This window comes from Empidonax traillii, unplaced genomic scaffold (genome assembly GCF_003031625.1).
Source record: "Empidonax traillii isolate 1590-97213 ecotype Southwest subspecies unplaced genomic scaffold, ASM303162v1 scaffold186:size1492175, whole genome shotgun sequence".
Taxonomy (NCBI): Eukaryota; Metazoa; Chordata; class Aves; order Passeriformes; family Tyrannidae; genus Empidonax; species Empidonax traillii.
Window position 1 is genome coordinate 1,203,899 of NW_020955379.1, and position 24,466 is coordinate 1,228,364.

Sequence of the window (24,466 nt, forward strand, 5' to 3'; positions counted from 1 at the left end):
AATATAGACACAAGCATTAATCTGTAGCTGACAACTATCCTGTGTGCACAAAACAAAGTAAAAAAAAATCCTATTCTTCTTTTTTTTTTTTTTAAGGAAAAGGTTCCTGCATATTTGGCAACATCTCCAATACCCACTGAAGACCAGTTTTTTAAAGACACTGACAATCATTTGAAATCAGTTGAAAATGAGAGGGCATGTGCAAACTCGGAAATTCTACACTCTGCAGAAACAGAGACTGTATTCACACCAGGTTCGGTGAAAAAGAAAAAAAGAAGAAGAAAGAAATACAAACAAGATAGCAGGAAGGAAGATCAAATCTCTTCTACTGGGACTGAAGAGATTTTCGAAATGGAAATCAGCTCAGATGATGAAAAAAGTGTTCAACCCCTAAGGTAAACTCTCAGATAGTTGCTGACTGCTTTCACTGTTATCGCTGAACATTTGAAAGGTGCCTTGTACATTTCCTCCATGCAAGCAATGCATAAGTTTTGGTTGGCTCTGGTTGGGCGTTTCCTCAAGCAAACAAACAAAATTGCAAAACAATATCTTCCAAATCTTTACAGAATCCTTCAGGTTGGGTCATTTTTTTATGAATGTGAAATGTAGTAAAGCCCATTCTGGTAAAGAGGTGTTGTTGCGATCTGTTGTGTTACTGAGAAAGTTCCAGTGTCATTTCTCTGATGAGGCAGAGTGATCTTCTGGTGTGTTTAGTAACCTCCACATAAACTGCAGTGTGGAATGCCTGTAGTACACCACATCTGAATTTGACTTCTCTGTAAATTGAAGCTTACTTTGGCAACTGAAAACTACATAAATGAATGTTCCTTCACATTAGTGAAGACAATTCTTTACAGGTGTTTAAAGAGGAGGGAGAAAAAAATTTAGACCTGTAGTCTGAAGTGGATAAACTATTAGTAAAGGGGAGCTTGTGCTAAAGTGGTAGCACTTACTAATAAGCTGAAGAAGGTTACATGAGTAACAGGAAAGATTAAGGTAATAGAAGAAAGCTATCAAGCATATAAATGCTTGAAATCTGGGAAGGGCCTATTCATCAGGACTTAGTTTTTAGAGAAAGTTAGCTGTTTTATTGGACAGCGTTGTTGTTAAATGTACTACTGTCTGAATAAATTCAAGGTCTGGTCTGGGAATTGCAAGAATGTTTTGGTGTAAGAGAATAAAGTATAACTGAAAAAACCTCCTTCAGGGTCTTCAAAGGAGTCTCAAATTTAATAAGTACCAGCCAAAAAGGTTAGAGGAACAGGAAAACATGACTCTGTTATCACACCTATATCTAATGAAACACAATAAACAAAATCTGGATTTTGGATAAGTATTTTCTAGAGTGTCTGTGGTTTTCTTAGTTCATTTACCTTATTTTATTGCTCTCATATTTATGTCAGTAGATTGTCATTTAGATATTCACTGCTCTGTTTAAGTCTGGGAACTGCCATTCTGTTTGGTTCAAGATGTTTTTCCTTTTTTTCCAACGTAAGAAAAGGTAGACCTTTGCTCAGTCTTCAGTGTGTGATTATTAAGACAACAATAACTTGTCATTTTGGAAATGTCAAAAATAAAAAAAGCCATCAAGTACAGGAAGCAAGAAAATATAACCCATGAATCATTTATTCTTTATTCAGTGTATCGTTACAAATGAATGAAGCATTTAGTCATGTCATGCATGCTGTTTTCATCCAGTGTGTAGAACTCTAATTGCTATTCTGGCAATTATCTTACTTGGACTAGAGATGAATAAAAAATTGCAAGTTTGACCGAAGTGTCAAATGTTTAGTCATAGCTGAACAGACCATGATCCTTTCGTAAAGGTTACTCTGGTTTTATTTTTTTTGTAGCCCTTAGAGTGAAAGATTTAAAAAACTTTTTATTTGTAGGCTCCATTTTTTTCACATGAATAAGCAGAAACAGCAGTAGAAATGTGTTATTGGACACAAAACAATGTCTTAGTCTGAAAAGATTTTATAAAAGAATGCTGTTTCTTGGGCATAGCAAGTAAATGAAGGAGTGAAAAAATATATTGTAGTGGTGGAGGCTCAGAGTCAGTAGATTTGTGCCTCTGTGTCTGTTAGTGGAGTTCATTTACTGTCATTCCAGTGGGCTGCCAAGGCAGGAAATAAAGTGCCTTGCAATAGGCAGACACTTGTTTTCTTTCCAGCTAAAGATACGGTTGTGAAAGCGTTCATAAGATTTCTTTTCAAACTGTGTGGGTATGAAAGGTGATACCAGTGGGTTTGTTTTGTTTGGGATTTTGGTAGTTTTATTGTAGTGGTTTGTTTTGGGTTTGTTTTTTGTTTTTTTGTTTTTAGTTATAAATGTGTGGCTCTGAAAAAAAAAAGAATGTAAGAAATAGAAACTTAACTGTGATTAGACATAGCTTGAGGTTTCAAAGTGAAACTAAGAAAGGAAAAGGGAGGCCGATGTTCTGAGAGGAAGGTCAAAAATTCAGTCACAGGTGCAAGTATGCAATGCCTTATCTAGTTCTATTCTTATAAAGCAAAAAACAAGCTGTTTCCTGTTTCTTGGGGAAAATCTATTTCCAAGTGTTTATTGAGTTTTTTTAAAAAATATGTCCTTTGTGTTTTTCAACTATGATTTAGATATGTTAGTAGTGCTGGATGTACATAAAGTAATACCAAGAGGACTGAGATTACAGTGTGTATAACTCAGAAGTAGAGCTCGTTGTTTCTCCAGTGCTAAGTACAACTTGAAGTTACGCATACTGATTTTTCCCCTCTTATTTTCAATAATCTTCAATTGCATTTGGATTTTTAACTTGTAGATTTATCCACTTACAGGTTAAATTTGATTTTTGTTTTGATCCTTCATCTGAACTCTTTTAGACAGTTATTTCCAGTGAATAAAATCTGTTCAGTCCTACCCATGCGACATCTTGCCTCCCCTCTCAAGTGAAAATATTAAGGGCCTCTCTTATAATTTTTTTGTGTTTACTTAGTTGTTCAATCATACCTTTTCCCTCTTTATAGATACTTAGGACTGCCTACAAAGATAGCATGAAACATATTTCTGTCGCACTTAGATTGGTTTATGAATACAAAGGATGTACAGCCTCTGCAGCTCTCAAGTCGGGATAAATCATCATGTTTCATAAGAATACTATTATAAAATAAAAAGTGGACCTACAAAGGTGTTTTTAGAGTTCAGTATTTACCATAGTGTAGATGTCTTATAAATGAAAGACTTGTGCAAATGAGGTAGATCACTATAACTGCTTAGTGTCGAAAGGGCTGTGTTGAGTAAGCATGTTAATTCTAGATATTTATGTATTTGATAATGACAATCCATAAGAGAAATGAGCATTAGCATTCCAAAACAAATCCAGTGCACCTGTGTTGGTAATGGAATAAAAATATTTTTTCTTTTTTTCTTTCATAATAGTGGCTTAAAATAATTTCTGTTGCATTTTGCACTTGAATTCCAGGCATATCTTCCTTCTATTCTTATCCACTGTTTAGCCATGATGCCCTTGATCTAAATTCAAAACAAATGAGTTGTGAGAATAGCTATTTATTCAGTTAAATTCAGAAAGCTGTAAAAAGATCTGAAGTCCTTATGACGGTAACATTTAAAAGAGACTTTGTGTAAAATACAGTGCATGACTGCTCAGTGTTGATTGGTTTTGGGTCTTTGTAGATACTGAGAAGACTTTCCAGTGCAAAACAAATACCACTGTTCAGAAAAGTACAGTATTTCTATCTACTTGTTGTAGCTGATGTTAATTTCTAAACTCTTGGGTAAATCACGAGGCTAGTACCTACCCCTGATTTCTTACTGGTTTTAGTTTATTACATGTGCATTTTCAAACTACCTTTTCTGTTTAACTTTTCCAGTGATTGTAAGATTCACATAGTAAAGGCCATGTTTAAAAATGTATATGTCTTTGTACTGTGGTAATATTATCTGTCTGTGTAGAGTAATATCACTTATCGTTACTCATATAGAGTAATATCATTTATACTATTGTGATTTCTTCAGTATTAACTTACAGGAGTAGTATACTTTATACTTGCAATATTTTCAAGTAATAATAGTTTTAAAATAAATTTTAGATTATATAAAGGAGTTTTGCAAACAACAAATCCCTTTAAGCTATACACTGATGTCTTTTGATCTTGGATTTTTAATAATATATATGTTATGTAACTTTTTTAACTGAATTAGTAATGCAAATTTTTTATTGCTGACTTAATGTCTTATGTATCTCCACAGAGGGTCATCAAATTCATCACCAAAGGGTGAAGAGCAAAAAGAATCTTTGATTTACCACTCGAAGGACCATTACCCCTTATCTGATGGAGACTGGTCCCCTCTGGAGAAGTAAGTAATTTTGTCATGTCACCATACATATAATGATGAATAATTACTAAAAAAAAAAAAAAATCACTGTGCCTTTTTATTCATTTCCCCCCCTGATCTATAAAACTATCAAACTTGCTTGTCTTTTGTGATACCAAATGCAGCATTTGATACTCATTTGAAATTTTGGGAACTCTTCTCTCTACTCAATGTATTTAAAAAAAAGTTGTTTTTATTTTATCATTCCCCCTCCAATGAAAAAGAACCCTTTCTTATTAAAATTCACTATTAAAGAAAGAAAATAAAGTTAATAAGATTTCCTTAGGTTGAGAAGGGTATTGAAAACAAGTATGAACCCTGTGATCAAGCAATACTTGATATGCGATAAAGCAGAAGTGTTGGGTATATAAGGTATACTTTGCTGTGTGAAGTAATCCAAATAGCTCAAGGTAAAGCTAGATCCTAAACTTGAATCATATTCCGTTTCAGAACAGAGGATTAGCTAGATACTGGAGTTCTGATATCACTGATTATCCAGAGCATCAGTAGACTGTGGAGTCTTACAAGTGGCATAATAAAACTCACCAGCTCAATTTTCACTGTGGCCAGGGCATTTTAGTTTGTACACTCACATACACTCTTCAGTTTCTGATATTCAGGCCACTGTATTCCTGTTGTGTTCAGTTTCAAGGCTCACCCTTTGGATTGCACAACTCCTAACATCAATATCTATTTGCACAAGATAGCATTCTGTCCATATGTGGTAGTACTTGAGGTAAATTCTATCTTCTGTGAATATTGGTCATACAGGAAAGAGCATCCATTTTGCACATAGCATGCAAAGTAGTATCTTGATTCATCTGAACTCTTCAGTAAATGTCTGGTTCTACTGCTTTTCAGCTTGATACATTCACAGGGTCAATGAGGATTACTGGTTATCTTTCTGCAATATCCAGCATTGCTTGTTAGCTGCTCACTGCTCAGGTACCTGTTCTTCTGTATCAATAGAGGGTAGTCCAGAACAGAAGAGATCAGCCTTCAGAAAATACTTTCTGAAGTGCATATAGTCTCTGCTTCAGGTGTTTCCATTGCTGTGGTGTCAGTGGAGGCTGAATGTACCACCCCGTGCTTGGTGCCTGCATATTCCCCCAAGTGCATGGCTTGTTAATGAACAGATGCAGTTGGACAGGAAGTCCCATTATCATTCCTTTTTGTTTTGGGTTGACAACCACATCCTCAATTATACTTAATGAGATGTAGTCTTCAAATGTTCCCCAAAGGTTTGTGGTTTATGACTGAAAGAAGTCACTGTGTTTAACCCTAAGGATTGGTATTGTATGGATTATATCACCTAGATAATTGTAGCATAGAGGCTGATACTCATTTTCAGTTTATAAAACTACTAGCTAACATAGCTATATCTGCGATAGATGATTCATACATCTCTTCTTTGCATATTTAGAGGTTAGTCTGCTCTAACAACTTGTTTATGTGTCATGTGAGATATACCTAAGGTCTTTATAATTTGGGGAGATTTTTTTAACAGAAAGGTACCCAGTAAAGATTGCAGTGTAACAGAAAAATTGGCAATTTTCCTTTCCCTCTTTGAGGAGACGGTTGGGCACAAGTTGGTGCACGAGCCATCTAGGAGAAGAGAAATTTTGCATTAAATTATTTCTCCTTAGCCATCAAAGTAGGATTGTATAATGTAGCTATTGTACAGTGAAAGAGAACTGGGAGGTTTTAATAACCTCCTTTTTGGAGATCTGAAAAAGCTAACTGACTTGTAATTGAGGTTAGTTGTTTTCAGAACCCTTGCAGGGAGCCCAGGGAAGATGATAACCTAAGTCTTTTCCATGAGGACACTTCTGTTTGTCCTACTCACTATAATGAGTAGGACATGAGATGAAAAGCATAACCATTAACTATTTAATACATGATACCATCAATGTTCTTCCTGTTTTAACAAGTAATGTTAGCATGACTAGGTTACTATTAGAAGCTTGGGCCTTTTGGCTAAAGGCTTCTGCCTGAGAATGACAATGGAAAACTTATTCTTTGGGAAAGTGGAACCGACTTATGGTTCCAAAGCCCTGACATGTTTAGTCTTTTACACTGAATACTGCTGAATATTAAGAATTAGGCTTAGAAATAGGTTAATATTTTGCATGGCATCCAGTTGACTTGTGATGTTGGCATGTAGGGAAAATTAGTTCATATTCTTCCTGAAAACAAATATGACCATGTATTTTCATCAGTATGTTACTTTAAATAGGCTCTCCTAACAGTACAAATAACATCATTTCTGTAGGACGTTGTTAAAGGAGAACTGGGGGAGGGGGGGGGGAAATATCTAAATGGTTTTCTCTCTGTGTCCCTGAGTAATGGAGGCTGGAAGTTGACTGTGAGATGATGAATTGCCACTGTAGATTTGTTTAAATGTCCTGATCGCTTGGATTTTGTGATGTCCTCTTAGAGCAATGTGAGGGATTCTTACTGTCTGGATTGTGATCTGATCTGAGTAGTGTCTATTTTTGCAGTCTGAGCTGTGATCACAGTTTAGCGCTGTATGATACTGTAAAACCTGAACTCCACAAACCTCCAGAAAGTTTCAGGTAGTGCATTAGGTATGCATGATGTGGTAGTGCATTAGGTAACTAATCTTTGCAGGATTTTTGTAAGGAAAAAAAAATCCATAAATTAAATACCTGTAGAGGGTTACTGTAAAATTTTCAGTATTAAATCACTGAACAGCCTCAAAGGTTCATTTGGCCCAACCTTTCATGGAGAGGAAGTCTCAGTGAGATTGTGTTGCACCCTGACACGTCACAAATTGTAAACCTCCTGTGATGGGGACCACTCTCCTGGGAAGATTGTTCCAGTTGGTTGACTGTTCTCACTGTGAAACAATCCTTTCTTATATCAAGGTGAAATCTCTCCTGGTGCAACAAGTGCAATGGCAAGTGCAAAATCCTGTATTGAGATAACATAAACTGGGATAACATAACTAAAGAGCCCAGTACAGGCTGGGATCTATGTGGATGGGGGGAGCAGCCTTTACACAACAGGCTGATAATGCGTCAGCAGAGCATGGCTGCAGCAGCAAAGTCAAATTGGATCCTGGGCTGCATCCACAAGGGCATTACTGACAGAGGCAGAGATGTGATTATCCCTCTCCACTCAGGGCTGGTCAGGCCACACATGGAGTACTGTGTCCAGTTCTGGTCCCTACAATTTAAATTCAAATATTGACCTTTATATATGTGTATATATATATCTAAGACATAATATGTTAACGAATGTCAAAGTATACAAGGTGCAGCAGTTCAGTAATATGCAATATAATTGCCCTGTTCAAGAAAGGGCAGACTTGGACCTGTTCCAGCATGAAATGCTATTTAAAAACAACACCTTGTGTTTCCTTGAATCTGTAAGATAATAAGAGAAAAATGATTTTGAAATCGCTCCTTTCTAGCATTTTGTAGAGTTCTTCTGGCTGAAAAGTAATCCTGGCTAAAGTAAATTTCATAAGTCTGTTTCTGATTTATGGATAATAACCACTGTAGGAAAAATAGGATGGATTCTAAAAAGTCATGTAGTACAAACACATCTGAAGGAAGTTTTCAAGTAATCTTTCCCTCTCCTAAGTTATCTACTAAATTTTTTTTTCCCCTGCATTGGAAATTGGTGTTGTCTTTTATTACTCAATTCTCGGCATAGCAAGCTGAAATGCTGTATTTTTACAAAGGTAGGGAACTTAAAGCTAACTTCTCTCTTTCTTTTAGATAAACTTTTTTTGTTTTGCTCTTGTTTTGTTTGAAAAATGGAACATGGGCTGAGAGGAGAGCTTTATCTGCACTGCAGATATAGTGGAGGAATCTGTTTAGTGTGATCACTATTTAAGTCCTTTAATGTGATTTTGGTTTTAACCTAATTTCTCACTGTCTGAAAACCCTGCTGGGCTTCTTGCCATGTTGCCAAATAATTGAAGCTCTGTTAAGCTGTTGAAAACCCTACCAACAGTAGCTGCACAACAAATGCATTTTAAACACTGTAGCTTTTTTTTTTTTTTTTTTTTTTTTAATTCTTGTTGATTTGCTAGCCCTTTCTCAGAGCAAGTCTGCCCTAAAAGCGATTCAGAACTAGAAGTTAAGCCTGCTGAGAGCTTGCTCAGATCTGAATCTCACATGGAATGGACATGGGGAGGATTTCCAGAATCAACAAAGGTAAATTTATTTATTGTCTCTAACTTCAGTGAACTGAGTTTCCACTTGTCTAAAATCGTGTCCTAGAAGAGGATTGGAAATCTGCTGCTGTACTTTAGAATGATTCTGCTGAAATGGGAAAGTAGCACCCCCTCGTGGCTGGCAGAGGTTCGGCTTCGTTGAGTTCAAAAACTGCTCAGCAAAGTTATTCCAGAAAACCTAGTCCTAAAAGTCTGAAATTTTTGAATTTTTAGTTAGAAACGAAAGGAAAAAAACTTTAGAAAATAATTTCTTTTATTGTTGAGTAAGCTCTAGTTCGTTACAGAAGAACTGTAGCCTTGGTAGAGTAAATGTGGTATTTTTAATAGGACAACTGGTAACAGAAGCCGTGACATATGTCCACATTTATGCTTTTTTCTTGCTATAGTTTGGTCAAGTCAGCACTTCCTCTATGCCAGTTTCTATGCTGAACTTGTAAATAAACTAGTATGAAACTTTTGTTGCAGGGAACTTTGCTAATACAGTGGGACAGGTTTTATCTTGTTAAAATATGTGCTCATGTGTTTTTTTTTTTTTGGATTACCTGTGACCAGGACTTGTACCATGAATACAAGTTTAATGCTTAGAATAGAATAAAACAAACAGGAAAAGTGAAAGGATTGACTAGATTTTTGTTTTTTCAGATAAGCAAGAAAGAGAAACTGGAACACTGCAAAACAGCTACCATTACTCCATCAGAGAAGACTCATTTTAGGGTCATCCTCAGCTCTGATGAAGTTGAAGATGATGATGATGTGAAAGATTCTGTCTGTACAGTACTGAAACCTGAGCCAAGAACTCATCCTTTGCTTCAGCAGATGGATGTTAAAGATTCTCTTGCTTCTGCAATCGTAGAACCACAAGCTCCTTTGCCATTAGATGCTGATCATCATTCCAGAATGTTGGTGGACCCTTTACCAGAAACAAAACCAACAGCAAAAACCGACTCACCTTCAAAAAAGAAAGGTATATGGTAAAGCTGTTGATCCCTGCCTGCTGTGTGATCTACCAATTTTGAGGCCATAGTGGAAAAATATAAATGAGCCTTTTCAGTTTTTCCTATTTAGGTCTTAACTGACTAAAACTATAATTAAACTCTTGAATTTATAAATTATACAAATAAGTCTGAATATACCACAAATACCTTTGTATTTAATGTATCTGTATACCTTCATATTGGTAATCTTAGTTGCTAAAATTAACAGGGGTGCACAAGCGAAGCCATCATCAAGGACCTGATGATATTTACTTGGATGACCTAAAGGCTTTGGAACCTGAAGTTGCAGCACTTTACTTTCCCAAAAGGTAATTTTGAACTAAAATTCAGTGGATCTAGGGTGATATTGCAGTTGCATTACATGAGTTATTACATGTGTTATTTATGTGCCAGTTCTGATAACAAGAATTGGACTTCAGGTTTCTAGGCTTTTGTGGGTTAGCTGGTACTGATCTCATTGGGAAAATTTCTGGCTTGAGGAACACACTGAAAGATCACACGGGAGGTCACAACTGAGAGTTTCCTCTTTGTGGAACCTGTATGTTCTGCAAACAGAGAGGGGAGTAAATTTAGACTGCACACTCCATTTGCACCAGTACTGTTCTGCCACATTGCTTGCTCTAGAGAAGCAGACATGAGTTTATATTGTGCATGCCCTGTACATCCTTTCCAACTTCTTAATATCAAAAAGACCCAGCAAAAATCCCACTGCATCTTCATGTAAGGCAGCTCAGTCTCAACAGTCACTTATTGGCTTTTTCTGAAGAATTGGAAACATTTTTTATACTCCTAAAATACTCTGCAAAAGAATAACTGTCTAGGAAGACCTTTGTAAAAATAGGGCTTAATAAGAAAGAAGTGTCTATTGGTTTATGTTAAAACTAAAATAGTGAACTTTTCAGTACTTCAGTTCAAACTGATAACTTTAACCTTTTTTTTTTTTTTTATGTCACCTTTCTTTTCTGTTGTACTTTTTCTAAACACATGCAGTGTTTTGAAAACATAAAGCGGTGTCCTTTGGGTTCTCTTATTCTTATTCTGCAGCTTTCTGGTAAAAATTGAGGAGCACAGTATCGTTCTGCAAAATTAGAATGTAGAGAATGTTTTCTTCCAGTGAATCCAATTTTGTTGTAGACAAGAGAAATGCAATTATTTCCTAATTCAGGTGAATGTTAGGAGAACTGGAAACTGTCAGTCTGCTAGTATTATGAGGGGTTGATTGGAGTATTTGTCTGGTTTAATTTTTTTTTTGAGTAATCGTGTAATGTGTTCTCTACATTTTTTTTTTTTCTCCAAGTAAAATACTTTTCACTTTCCTTTAGTGATTCTGATCCTGGCTTCAGGCAGTGGACAGAGTCAGATACCCTTTCTGGTTCCCAGTCACCCCAGTCGGTTGGAAGTGCTGCTGCTGATAGTGGTACCGAGTGCATGTCTGATTCTGCTATGGACTTGCCTGATGTCACACTGTCACTTTGTGGAGGTCTCAATGAAAACGGAGAGATTTCTAAAGGTACGTGAAAGAAGAGTAAAGTAATAGAGCTCAGGCAGCTAAATCTGAATGCTCTGATTTCCTCCTTACAAAACTTGGCTTATTACTATGCTCATGTCAAGAAAAGAGGATGGATAATCTTTCATTTTCTAAACTTTGGGAGCATTTGCCAAGCAGAGACAGCAGAATTTAACCTCAAAATAATCAAGAACACTTGATGTCTTGAGAAGCTTTCGGTCTCCTTTTTTGCTCTACATGTTGTTTATCTGATCAAACAGCCTGGTTTCTGGCTGCAGTTACTTGCTTTGTCCTATATAAATCTTCAAAACTCATGGTTTTTTCCAATTGCCTGATTTTTTTTTCTTTTTTAGTTTTCTTAAGCGATTTAAAATCCCACAACTTTAACTGTTGTGTTTGGACTGTCTCTTTGCCTGCATTACTTTCCCCATTCTAATTTTTTGATAACTTTTAGATTTTTACCAGCTGATTCTTTTCTCCTAATGCTCCAGTGTATTTAATGTTGAAGTTGTATGTATCTTTGAGGGAGCTCTTGGGCCCACATAATCTTCATAAACATGTACTAAAGTGTTTTTAGTATTACATTTTTAATGGTCATTCAGTTTCTAATGCTTGAAGTGAAATTTAAATGATCATAATAAAAACTTAGAACACTCAGTACTTCGGTAACATGGTAGTAGTAATAGTGGATTTGATTTGAAAAAATTGTCTTGCTTGCAGGGGTTTTACACTAAATCATGGATTTCTGCAAACATGTATAGAAACTAGTCAAGAAAATGCTATTAATTAGTGATAGTAGTAGTATTTCAAACCTGAAAAGCAGACAACATCCTTCACCTCCCCTTTTAGTGTATTATCTAGGCCCCTTACCTGCCATTATAATTTTTGAAGAAACCTTGCTTAGACAAGCATGGCTCTCGTTTTTCAGCCTGCAAACTGAATTAGTGTCTGCCTCCTCCTTATCCTCCCTCTTCTAATTTCCTTATGCTCATTACTGTGACTGTTGGAGTGGTGCAAGGCTTTCCCTGTAAGGGAGGAGGCAATCACAAGACCCTTGACAGGTAGGCTGTGTTAGCATATCTTCAGTCATTGCAAGATCAGCAAAGACTCCGAGATGACAGAAAGGGTTTTCTCAGATATAAACTAATCAGACATCTTGGGATTTTATATTCTTAATTTAAATCTCTTCCTGTTGCAGAAAAATTCATGGAACATATTATTACTTATCATGAATTTGCTGAAAACCCTGGACTCATTGACAATCCTAATTTGGTAATACGGATTTATAACAGGTAAATTTTCTGTATCATATAATTAGGCTGTAGAAGATCTCATTTTAAATCTGCTCTTTAAAGTGAGCACATTTTTAAGCTTCCATTGCAGTTTGTGTTATTGATGAATCTATTTCTCAGTCTCAAAGAGAGGAGATTTTGAACTGAAAATTTGCATTACATTTAGCTTTAGCTGGAGTGAGATTTTTTTCTGCAATTTCCACTGATATTGAATTGTATATATTAAAATTACTTTCACAAAACTGTAATATTAGTGGTTGGCAGCAAATATATACATTTTCATCAATGAGAGGGCAAGTTTTCATGATGATATTTTTTGACTTGCACTGAGATTTTGTAATATCAATAACATGTTTTAAAACAGGTATTATAACTGGGCATTGGCTGCTCCGATGATTCTGAGTTTGCAGGTGTTTCAGAAGAGTTTGCCTAAGGTAAATAGATAAATGTATACTTTCTTTGAAAATTTTGTGTGTAGTAACACATGATTATCTCCTTGTTTTTCTATACAAATTAAAACCATGTCTAATTTTTCAGGCTACTGTTGAGTCTTGGGTCAAAGAAAAGATGCCAAAGAAGTCTGGAAGGTGGTGGTTCTGGCGCAAGAGAGAAAGCATGACTAAACAGGTAACTTAAGACCTCTTTTAATTTTTTTTTTTTTTTTTTTGAGATGTAAAAAGATGAAAAAACTGTCGTTTGTCAGAAGTACCTCAGAATGCTGCTTGTATCAGCTCACTATCACTGGTTGCCATATGAGAGTTACTCAGTGTTGCAGTAGCTGTAGCTGCATCTGTTTATTTAGCCTTAAATACTGCATTAATATTTGGTGTTACTAGTTGCTTCAACAAAATTTATCGTATTCAGCTGTTGCACAATCTTCTTAAAATTCTTTCTTCTAAACCATAAGCAGTAGTCAGAGCTACGCTTCAGTCACTGCAGTATGTTTTAGGAATGTGCACACAAACAAATAAGTATGTGCTGTTCTGCATAATAGATTTTAGGCTGAGACACTCCATTTTAAACTAAATTGTGCTTTCTAGACCTTCACTATGGGCCTTAAATTTACTTACCCACAAAAAAGTGATTTTTATAAGCTTAGAGATTGATGCTGCCTTAAGGCTAAATTACTCACGTTAAATTAGCAGTTCTCAATTTTTGGCACACAGAGTTTTGTTTCCTGAAATAATAAAAAGCTTTAGTGGATCATTTCTTCATAAGCATCTTTTTGTTAAATAATTTGCAGAATGAGCAATTCTAAGACTTAATATAGGTTAGATACTATATTGGTAGCTTTTTGCTTAAAACTATTAACTCTCTCAGATGTGTTCAAAATGTCAATATGTTCTTTATTATCATGTTGCTTTAGATACCAGAGGCAAAAGAGGGGAAAACTGAGACGCAAAGAGCAAACGAACTGCCAGCAACTATAAAAGAGCAAGTTAATAGTAGGTGTGTTCCTGTATGAAGACTTATTTTGTGGACTGAATAGTATCGTGTTTTTTATTTTATTTTTATTTTTTTGAACGAAGAACTTGGTAGGAATGTAGTGTGGGAAGAAACATTTTCCTGTAAGCTACTGAAAAGGAACCATATGTGTTTAGCAAACAATTCAACAAAAAAATGTGACAGCAAACATTGTAGGAAATACAAACACACTACAATTATTTCCTAAATCCTATTGTGTTTACTTCTTAAATCGTAATATAACTGACAGAACAAAAACATACCTGATAACCTTTAGCAATGGGACACTGCTCTGTAAATATAGTGGTATTGGTTCTGAGATACTGTTTGTCATTCCTTTTTCCTTTTTTTCCTTTTGTGAAAGCCTAATATTGTGTAAATAATTTAAACTATGTGGAATTTTATGTAGCGTTAAATAATTGAAACAATAAAATAGTATTAATTACAGTGCACGAGTTGCCCAAGACTGTGATAGACAGCTATCAGTGCTTAGCACAAAAGCACTGTCCCATTTTAGGTAACTTATTATGCATATTCATATTCTCCCATGGTTTTACAAAGATACTTGTAAGTTGGTGTCTTCAAGATTAAAAAATTTAATATATTGTGATTTAATACTTCAGAGAAACTAAATGCTGCTTTTAATCTTGAAATCTCTAATGAGCAGGAAAATAAGTCTGTGAATAACCTTAAAAGGTGAGCAACTCCACTAACTTATCACCCACAGTTTAATTTACGTAGAAACTGTGACAACTTTTTTTAAAAACAAAGCATTGGTATCTATTCGGTGTCCCTTTTCATCTGCAGTTTGCCTAATTCATCAGCATAGTATTAGTGACCACTTGACACTGTGTCTTTACTAAACCAGTCATGTGTGGAGCCAGCTAGGAGTAGTAGTGTTTAGAACTCCACCCGTGCTGGCACTACAAGTCTTACTTGCTTACTGGCTTTATCTGGGCATTCACTAGACCTTGGAGTTTGTTAATCTGTGCTCTCAGGTAGTAGCAAATCCTCAACATAAGCAGAAATTAATCTTGCATAAGAACCTTACTCTGTTAAAGAAGCACTTTCTGTAGCTTACGTGTATTCTGGTTGATGCCCTGTTAGACCTCCAGAAGATGATTCTTCTAGTGATGAAGCATCACAGGAGTTGAAGGAGTCTCTAAAAATGGATTCTGCCCCAGCAGAGCATCCACCCCATGGGAATGTTCCATCTTATAAGAAGTCACTTAGACTGTCTTCGGACCAAATAGTAAGTGGCACACCTTTCTTGTACATAGGATGCTCCCTAATTCCGCTCTGATTCTGAGAGTTGAACTTTTTCTGCTTTTTAGAAATGACGTATAAGTACATTTCACAAAGTAAAAATGTTTGGGTTACTGTGCTAGCAATAGAAAGAAGAAATGGGGAAATTTAAAATTTAAAAGAAAGTTAAAATAGTTTGCTGTGAAAGTGTTTTTTAAGAATCTGTGTTTAGATTAGAACTTTTTAAGAAATTACTATTTTTTTATAATCAAACTTCTATATTAAGATGTTGCCAAAAAAGTGACGTTGTTTGCCTCTGCAGTTTGGATATCCTGGGATTTGGACACCTGCCTAATACATCTGAACATCTCTCTAACAACAAACATTTAAACTGGTGTGCAGTTTACTCATTGCGGTCTAACATGTTAGTTGTGCTGCTGTCTAAATGTATGATCTTCATCGGGGAAAAATTTTGAGGAAAGCACCCACTAAGTAGGAAATACTGTTGCATACTTTGGCAGACTGGGAGTTCCATTTGATTGTGTGGCAAGTCTGCTGTGACAACAAGAATTAAAGAGGCAGAGTGTGAAATATCTGCTACTGTAAACAGATAGAGGAGCTCTGGACAAAAACATGTACCTAGACTGCAGCAGACTTTTCCTGCAGAACTGTGCCAGTGTTAAACCATGGTTCACATTTTCTGCAGCTCATTTATGATTCTAAAATATTTAGAGGGAGGGGAACTTATATTTTCAATTATTTTTATTTATTCTAAAGGCAAAGTTGAAGCTCAGAGATGGCCCTAATGATGTTGTATTTAGTATTACAACCCAATATCAAGGGACTTGCCGTTGTGCAGGAACAATATACCTCTGGAACTGGAATGATAAAATCATCATATCAGACATTGATGGAACAATAACCAAGTAAGTATCTTTGGTGGTTTTTTTTTTCTTTTCTTTTATTCTTTTAATCTTGCTTTATTGATCCTACTCTGCTTTTCAGAATAAGATAAGGAACCTTTTTTAAGATGGTTATTAAAGGATTTTCATTAACAATCATGAAAAAAAGGTCTTGCTTTGATTTTAATTTGTACTTGCCTTTACAGCAAGCTATAAAATGTCTTTTAAAATAATGATGCAAAGATGGTAATTTTTACTATGTGACTGTTCCCTCTCAGACTTCTCCAGGTTTGGCAGCTGTGCCTTAACTTGGAAACTGACTTGTGTCAGTTGTTGTGTCACTGTTGTTGTGTCAGTGTTGTATGGCCCCACTTTTGCAATAGTTACAACTTTCTGCAGAGATATTTCTATAAATACTCTTTATAAATTGTATATTCATTAGTGGTTGTCTTTAACAAAACTCGTATACTGAGTATCTGGTACCTTTGATTCTGCTTTTAGGTCTGATGCTTTAGGGCATATTCTCCCTCAGTTTGGCAAGGACTGGACTCATCAGGGCATTGCAAAACTATATCATTCCATAAACGAGTGAGTATGTAATCTGTGAAACAATTAGAGTTTTCTGGAATTTGGGGTTTAATGGACAGGTAATTGGATAGTTGTTAATAATTTGTTAATGGATAGTTTGTTAGGATTTGTTAGTCTTAATGTTGGGAAGTGAGCTACTTCTGTCATTCACAAAATTAAGTTCTTTCCCCAGATGTATACTTTTGCAAGAATGCAAGCCAGCATTTACTAGTTTCCTTCTCAAATGTTTGATTCTGCATTTCATTTCTAAGAACTGAGTAATATTTTTGTGACTTTCTCAAACAAAAATTTTGTGAATTTCTCAAAACAGTCATGCCTGTGTGTTTCTACCAACTGAGGTTTGATCGCAAAGGCTTTTAGAAACATGGTACAGTGTAAACTCAAAACTAAATTGGGTCCTTCCAATGCATAAGTATTTTGTGTTTTACTGGGTTTGCTACCCAACTCAAGTGAACTCTCCTTAGGATGAACTCTGTTCTGGAACAAGTCTTATTAACAACTTCGGGGGTTTTTTCTTTCTTTCCCCTTTTTTTTTTTTTTTTAAATTCAGTGCATAATAGAAGAGCAGTTTTGGAATTATTTGCCAAATTGAATCAAGTCTTTGAAAATGCTCACAAACACTCAAGCCTTTTGTGCATGCAATAACTGTATAACAAATCTGTGTAACAGATGAACCTACAAAGTCTGCAGGAAAAAATTAGGGCTTAATATGAATGTTTGTTGTTATCAGTCCTTCACCCTGCACTGCAAATTCTGCCAACAACCTGAAAAAGACAGGAGATCTGGCACCTACTATTTTGTGATGCAGATAATGTAAATAACTGCTGTAATTCTACATGTAGCTGGTCTGAAAGAAGCTGAACAAAACCAATGTGGCACTTATTTAAACACAGTCCAGTCCATCTAATTTTGTCATCTGAGTATTACCATTCCTGTTATTTTTGCCCTTCCTGTTTCTCGATTTTGATTATTTAAACTACTGTATGCCTTGCAGATTCTTTAGCAGCAGAAAAATCTTTTCCTTGTGTGTGCAGAGCACTGCAACAAGTCAGTACCTACATTGGTGCCTCTGGACACTGCTGTAACTGTTTCGCAAAGAAACTCTTCAGCAGGAACATGAATTAATTTGATAATTCTTTTCTAGAAATGGCTACAAGTTTCTGTACTGTTCTGCCCGTGCCATTGGGATGGCAGATATCACCAGAGGATATTTACACTGGGTGAACGACAAAGGAACAATTCTCCCCAGGGGCCCTCTCATGTTGTCCCCCAGCAGTTTGTTTTCTGCCTTTCATAGGTAAGGATGTGGGATCTCATACATCCATTCTCTCCCCATTTCAGAGAAAAAAGCAGATATGAAAATATTTGGCATTACAGCTGTAACCAAACATTACACTCTGTGCTAGATTTGCTATTGAGTCTTGAGGTCCCCCTAGTGATATGGAGAGTGCTCCATATACAACTACTTACAAAGCAATATGGCATTTAAGTATGGTTTAACTCAACTGATCTTTTGGACCAGCCATATTCTACTTGTTCCTGATGGGAGGAGCTAATAGTAGAAAAGTTCTTTTGGTTTTGTTTTTAATAAGAATGACTCATTCATGAATAGCAATGACAACAAATTCCATTAAGGTCACAGACCTGACACACTTTTTTGTCAGAGACAGGAGCTGTGACAAGCTTATGTGTACTTGATTAGATCTTCTGATTCAGATATTCATGTACGATAAAAGCAGTTTACAAACTGCCATAACTGGGAATTCCGTCCTATTTATACTTATCGTATAAACAGGTTGTGGACCTTTTTTTAATGTGGATGGTGGAAAACAGTGAATGTTTGATTGTCTCTCGTATCGTTCTTGGAGAGCTAGTTACCAGTGTCTGTGTAACTACCAATGGGAAACAGTAGGAATATGAATATCAGATGGGGGAAGGAAGATGCCCTCTATCAAATCATGCCTTGGAATTTGATTCTTGAAATTTTATTTTAGGGAAGTAATAGAAAAGAAGCCTGAAAAGTTCAAAATTGAATGTTTGAATGATATCAAGAATTTATTCGCTCCCAGTAAACAGCCTTTCTATGCTGCTTTTGGAAACAGGCCCAATGTAAGTCTGCCCCTTTCTAATTGAAGGGTTAAAATGCATGAAGTACTTGAGAAGCAAAAGAAATAGGGTTTTCTTTTTGTGTCTATCAAAATTTGAATATGGAAATGAGACACTGATGCTTTATGGGTTTGGTCAGGAAAAGCCATATGTAGATGCTTTAAAAAAAAGCTGCTACGATGGCTTATATGAGAAAGGTTACAAAGATGTGTCAGTATTCTGAGAATATGAGTAAATATGTGCCACCTTTTCAAATTATTTTTAAGGATTTTTGGCAGCTTTATGACCTAAGGACATTATTGCAGTGCTCTGCACTCTTGAATCCTTTTTCCTGTTATACAGTTCCTGTGCTTTCTCTGCAGCTCAGTGCTACTGTAATTGAGCAAAAGAGAGGGGGTTATTTCAAAAGGAATATTGTCACAAGGAGTGGTGTTGGGTGGCATAGATTTTGTGCATGTTTGTGGTCCCAGGCTTAGGAACAGGAATTAAGCATTTGGGGGCAGGGGTAATGTTTTGTTACGGTGCATATGTGTAGTTTGGTGGGGGAAGGGGGAAGTAGTGTGTATTTTGTTTTTTGACTGTTGTTTAGGAACTTTTTTTAAGAGATAGTTCTACTGTACTCTTTTTGGATTGGCTTTTCTCATTGTTGGATGAAAATGTTGAAGCATGTGCTTCTGTTCCTGGTTTTTGCAGGATGTGTATGCCTACATGCAAGTGGGAGTTCCAGCTTGCAGAATATTTACTGTGAACCCAAAGGGTGAACTGATCCAAGAACAGACTAAGGGAAACAAATCTTCGTAAGACCATTTTTGTTATTTCCACTAAATAAAGTATCTAAGAATAAGATTACAAAATAATTGCATTTGTGACCAGGATCTCCTGTTACATATGGTAATATGTACATAAGGTACAAAACCTTGTTTGCCAAAGGCTTACAGCTTCGGATACATGACTGAAACTTCTCGAAATGAAAACTGGCAAAATAAAATTGAAAATTGGTTCTGCAGTCGTGGGGCCTTATTCAGCTATAACTTTCTGGTCTAGACTTCCAAAGCTCCTTTTTGGCTACAGCTGAGCAGTGACTAGACTGTTAAATAATGGCCTTTCTTCTTCTTTAATATAGGTATTACAGACTAAGTGAGCTTGTGGAATATGTGTTCCCATTGCTTAATAAAGAACAGAGTTCTGCATTTCCATGCCCAGAATTCAGTTCTTTTTGCTACTGGAGAGAGCCTCTTCCTGACCTTAACATGGATGAACTGGCCTGAAAAGTACTTCTCACCAGGAGATGGAATTTCGTATTCAGCTACTCAACTTCAGTTTAAATGTGAAGAACTTTCTTAATGAAGATGATAATTTATATATTGGTACCGTAAGTCTTACTAAGGAAATCACTTTAACTTCATTGGTTTGAAACAAAGAAAATGCAAAGCTACTGTCTTATTTTTTGGTGTGTGTGTGGGTTTTTTTGTTTGTTTCTTTATTGCTTGTCTTTATAAGCGTGTTCTAAGGCACTTGAGATTGGCCTGTCATTGATGGTCATGGTACCCAGGTGCTTCAGGGCAACTAAATGCTGAGGTAAAATATGACTTCACATTCTCATCAATACAGACCTTATTGTAAACATAGACTAATTTTTTTTTTTTTAATTTGTCTTAATAGTATATTTTCTAAAACGAAGCCAAAAAGTGTATGGAAACTGCCAAATAGAATGTCAGACCTGTTAATAAAAAATGTGGTTTAATGTTCAGGTGGGCAATTAGGCCATTTTTGAAAGGAGCCAGAGCCTAAGACCAGTGTACTTTTTCTTAGCTAAAATACAGAAAATGTATAGACCTTACTAGTCTGACAGACTCTGAAGACATAAAATTCCCTTTAAGATGTAAATATGCCTTTTGTACATGGACAGGACTGTGCTTGTACAAATCTGCTCAAATTAACTCTGTTTATTATTTTTCTTTTTTTACACACAGTATTTAAACTGTTTGATGAGCTTGTTAAAAATGAAAGTTGTCTTCAGACACTTGTATGGCTTTTTTTGTTTTCAGGCTGAGCTATGTCATATTAATTTCCATCAAGAAAAATCTTGAACAATTCTGTAAAAGTTGGGGAACTGGCATTTTTATTTCCTTTTTCAGCACAGAGATGATGCGTATGTGTGTGTATGCTGTGTAGGCCAGTAAAATGTATGTACAGATTATATTCAGGGAATTGTAATACTAAAAAAATTATGTATTTAATATTTTAATTGTCTACTGCAGGTCTTTCCAGAATTCTGTATTGCAGGTTTTCAAGAGCTGGAAGGAAATGCACCCCAAGTAGTGAGATTCCAGCTGTGAGAATGGTTAAATGCTGCAGAGCAGAATAAAACCTTTTCCTTTTTTTCTTTTTTCTTTGGTTTTTTTTTTTGTTTTTTTTTTTTTTAAGTTTTGGGTTATTCATAAACATCATGCTGGTCATTCCTCAGGTTCCGATCAGAGCCTGTGAACAAATTACATTCCAGTTGTAGTGTTTGTCAGCTGTAGAAGCAGCTAGTGTTTTTCTCTTCAAAAGTACTTGAAGGCAAAGGTAGCTGCTTTTTAAGTTGAATTAGTGCATTTAATCTCCTTTGGGCAAAACTGTGGTGAGAGTGTATCATTCCACCAGCCCTGAGGGCTTAAAGACTACAGTCATTTAAACATCATTTAATCATCAGTTCTGGGCTTTCTGGGCTTCCCGTCAGTCACTCCTTAAGTGTGTTCCTGGGGCTGTGTATTGGAGATCCTTCAAGGGGCAACATCTAGAATTTCCACAGACTCTGGAGAAAGCTCTTCTCTGTGCACAGCTCCCAGTGGGAGCAGGGAAGGGCGAGTGATCTTCAGAAGGCATTTGTATGGCTACCTGCTGCAGTGCCTGCACAGGGCTGGTCTTCTCAGGAACGCTTGTGCTTCAGCTTACGTGGGCTGAATGTAGGAAAGGGGCTTGCTCTGTTTCACTACCTGCAAAAGAGTGCATTTAGAGAATTTTGCACCCCTCCAGGAATATTTTCTTTATCAGGCTGAGTGTCTTAACCCCCAGTTCTGATGTAACACCAGCTAACACTAGATAACTGGTGAACTGCTTGGGGGGAATAATTTTTAGGTCACCATATAAATGAAATTACTTTTTCCCCCCTTTTAAAACTCTAGTGTGTTCCTGTATTTATAAAACATTAGATAATGAGTGGAGGCAAGCATAATCAACATGGAATCTCTTTCAAAACAGGAGAATGAGAGTGGGGAAAAAAACCCTACTTATCTATCATGGTGTGCCATGCACGTCAGTGAATTAAAAGGTATCCTCATTCTTGTACTGTAAGAACAATACTTTCAGTGGTTCTTGGTCACCAGTCTGCTCAGTGTTCAAATGGATTTCAAAGCTCTTATTGCTTACTTTTTCTTTCTTTTTTTTTTATGTCAGCTTACAAACATCATTCTGTGTGGGTTTTTTTCCTTTTCTTACCATTTATTTCATAGATTTCACAAGAACTGAAATTTTCATGATCACCAAGTGCTTTGAATATCAATGGAATTTGAGCTTTTAAGTCACTCAAATACTTTAAATAAATAAGAATCCAACATAACAAAGTATTTTAATTATGAGATTAAATATTCTATCTAAAGATTCTATTTTGCATAAAGGGATTGAAGCAGCCTTTCCTAAACCAGTTCTTTTGTGGATGTGAAAATTTTCTTTACCAAGCTTAACTTACTCTTGGTGGCCCTGGTATTACACAGCTTTTCTAAAAATAAAAGTACTTCATGAAACTCCAGTGAGTTTCCAAATGGGAGAGATTGTTACCAAGGTTTGGCTATGTCTTTCTTGGTTAAATTTTTTTATGTGGGTAATTTTTTTTTTGCTTCACTTCAGCTCCATCTTTTCAGGATGTCATGAGCTGTGGATTTCAAGGTGGGGACTTGAGTAAATGATCAGCATGGAAAAATAATATCAGGTGTATCTCCAAATGCATGTACTTTCAGCTGGTATAAATTTGGTGGTTGTGTGAGTGTGGAGAGCTCCTCACTATGCTAACAATGTCATTTTGCATTGTAGGAATGTCCAAAAAGTTGCTTAGTTAAAAAATCTGATTTTTTTTTCCTCTGTAACAGCTACAGTTTTGATATTTGTTTTTTGATAAAATTTAAGTGTCGCTGAGTATTTCTGATACTGAGTAGAGCAGAGGGCTTATTTGTTTTCTCTAAGTCTGGCTTGTGTTTGAAGCTTTTCAGACTGTTTGTTAACGCTGTTTAGGGACAGAAACATGGGGGCACTGTACCTGTCATTGCATACCTATGTCATTTCGACTGCTGGGCACTTTACTGACTCCAGAGAAGACATCTCCTTGCTATCAACTGTAGGTTTGTGCTGCAATATTAATGTGAAGCGGGGTAAATAAGAATTAAGCATTAGCCTGCCCTGTGTTACCTTAGTCGAGAGAAGTGGCCTGAAACTAATGTTTGAGAACAAGTTGTGCTATACTGATTTAAAATTAGCGCAAACTAAATCATTCTTTCTGTGAAAGAGGAACTTCTAAGTGTGCGTACCTGTAGGCGCGTGCACACCCCTGTTAAGACTGTGTTGTTGAGGATGCAGATCCTCTTAGTGTTGGAACCTGTCAAAGGCTGAGTCAATGACACCTGTCTGAGAGTAAATAAGGAACACTGCAATTCAAAACTTGTTAGTGACTTGGACGTTACCCATTTCTATAATGTCTTACAAGATCAGCAATTTAAGGGGCACACATTTCTGGATTTAATTGGTTTTTGTTTGGATTTTTTTACTGTGCCAAGCAGGTTTGTACTTAAAAGGCTTGGGCTCTCATTCCCAGCAGTATACAATTGCATGTGCAATCTTGGCTCATGTCTCTAGCTTTCTGTCATCAGTATACTCCTCCTAAAACTTTTTTTTGTTTTTTTCAACTGGAAAAGTTTTAACACTTGTGTTAACTCTGTCATGGAACTTCTGAAGCAAACTATGAATCCACTTATGGTAAAGACAAAAGAGATGAGATTTCATGTTAATATTTCATACAAGTCTTCTAGAAAATGCTGTCATATGAATGAGTTGTTTAAATGACTGTAATGCATATTCATAACGAACCGTCAAAAATACATAGTGAATTTGAGATGCCTTTAAAGTGTCACTTTTGCCTGAAGAAGTTTTAGTTTCCAAAGTTAAAATTTGCTAAATAAAATGGAATTGTTTGGAATTTTTTTACAGTGTTAATTACTTCCAGATGAAAGTTAAAATGTTGGTTTATTTTGAGGACGGGAAAATTCTCCTCAGTCATTTGTTTTTACCTTGAAGATGTGGAATACTTGATGGTTAAGCAACCCAATCACTAATAAGGTAGTGTGTTTAAAATGTCAAATCTGTGATCATACCAATACAGTGGTTTCTGTTAAGACTGGACTGTCTTGGGTACAGCAACCCACACTTCAGTGCAATGTTTATTGGTGTTCAGAACAATGTTATCACAATAAACAGACTTAAACTAAAATTTCTCTTTACTTTGTGTTTGGTAATTCCATTATTGTATTGCCAGTTTAGTGCATGGGGAGTTATTGAATTTGTATTCATGTTTAACATGGAATTCAGGTTGCTCTTTGAAGGACTATGATACATTTCTTTTCTTTCGCTCTCGGTTTACTTTTCTTCAGAGTATTTATACAGCTGATAAAAAATTGCTGTCATCAAACTTAACTTGTGTGCCAGTACCAATACTGGGTTATAACTATAATGAAAAGCAAATATGCACTTGTAATATAGAA

General features: G+C 36.0%; 1 protein-coding gene across 2 annotated transcripts in view; it reads left to right on the plus strand.

Moving 5' to 3' along the window:
* The window catches only part of LPIN2 (lipin 2), a 45,163-nt gene extending 20,968 nt beyond the window's left edge, over window positions 1-24,195 (plus strand). For both annotated transcript variants that reach the window (XM_027886309.1, XM_027886308.1), the window contains exons 4-20: window positions 97-395; window positions 4,246-4,353; window positions 8,435-8,558; window positions 9,221-9,542; window positions 9,782-9,881; window positions 10,896-11,083; window positions 12,279-12,372; window positions 12,737-12,806; window positions 12,910-12,999; window positions 13,739-13,821; window positions 14,944-15,088; window positions 15,859-16,007; window positions 16,485-16,571; window positions 17,716-17,868; window positions 18,566-18,680; window positions 19,371-19,474; window positions 19,801-24,195. In XM_027886309.1, the coding sequence (XP_027742110.1) occupies window positions 97-395; window positions 4,246-4,353; window positions 8,435-8,558; window positions 9,221-9,542; window positions 9,782-9,881; window positions 10,896-11,083; window positions 12,279-12,372; window positions 12,737-12,806; window positions 12,910-12,999; window positions 13,739-13,821; window positions 14,944-15,088; window positions 15,859-16,007; window positions 16,485-16,571; window positions 17,716-17,868; window positions 18,566-18,680; window positions 19,371-19,474; window positions 19,801-19,945 (2,376 nt within the window). In that variant the 3' untranslated portion in view covers window positions 19,946-24,195. The remainder of the gene's footprint in view (window positions 1-96; window positions 396-4,245; window positions 4,354-8,434; window positions 8,559-9,220; window positions 9,543-9,781; window positions 9,882-10,895; window positions 11,084-12,278; window positions 12,373-12,736; window positions 12,807-12,909; window positions 13,000-13,738; window positions 13,822-14,943; window positions 15,089-15,858; window positions 16,008-16,484; window positions 16,572-17,715; window positions 17,869-18,565; window positions 18,681-19,370; window positions 19,475-19,800) is intronic.
* Window positions 24,196-24,466: the final 271 nt, after the last annotated feature.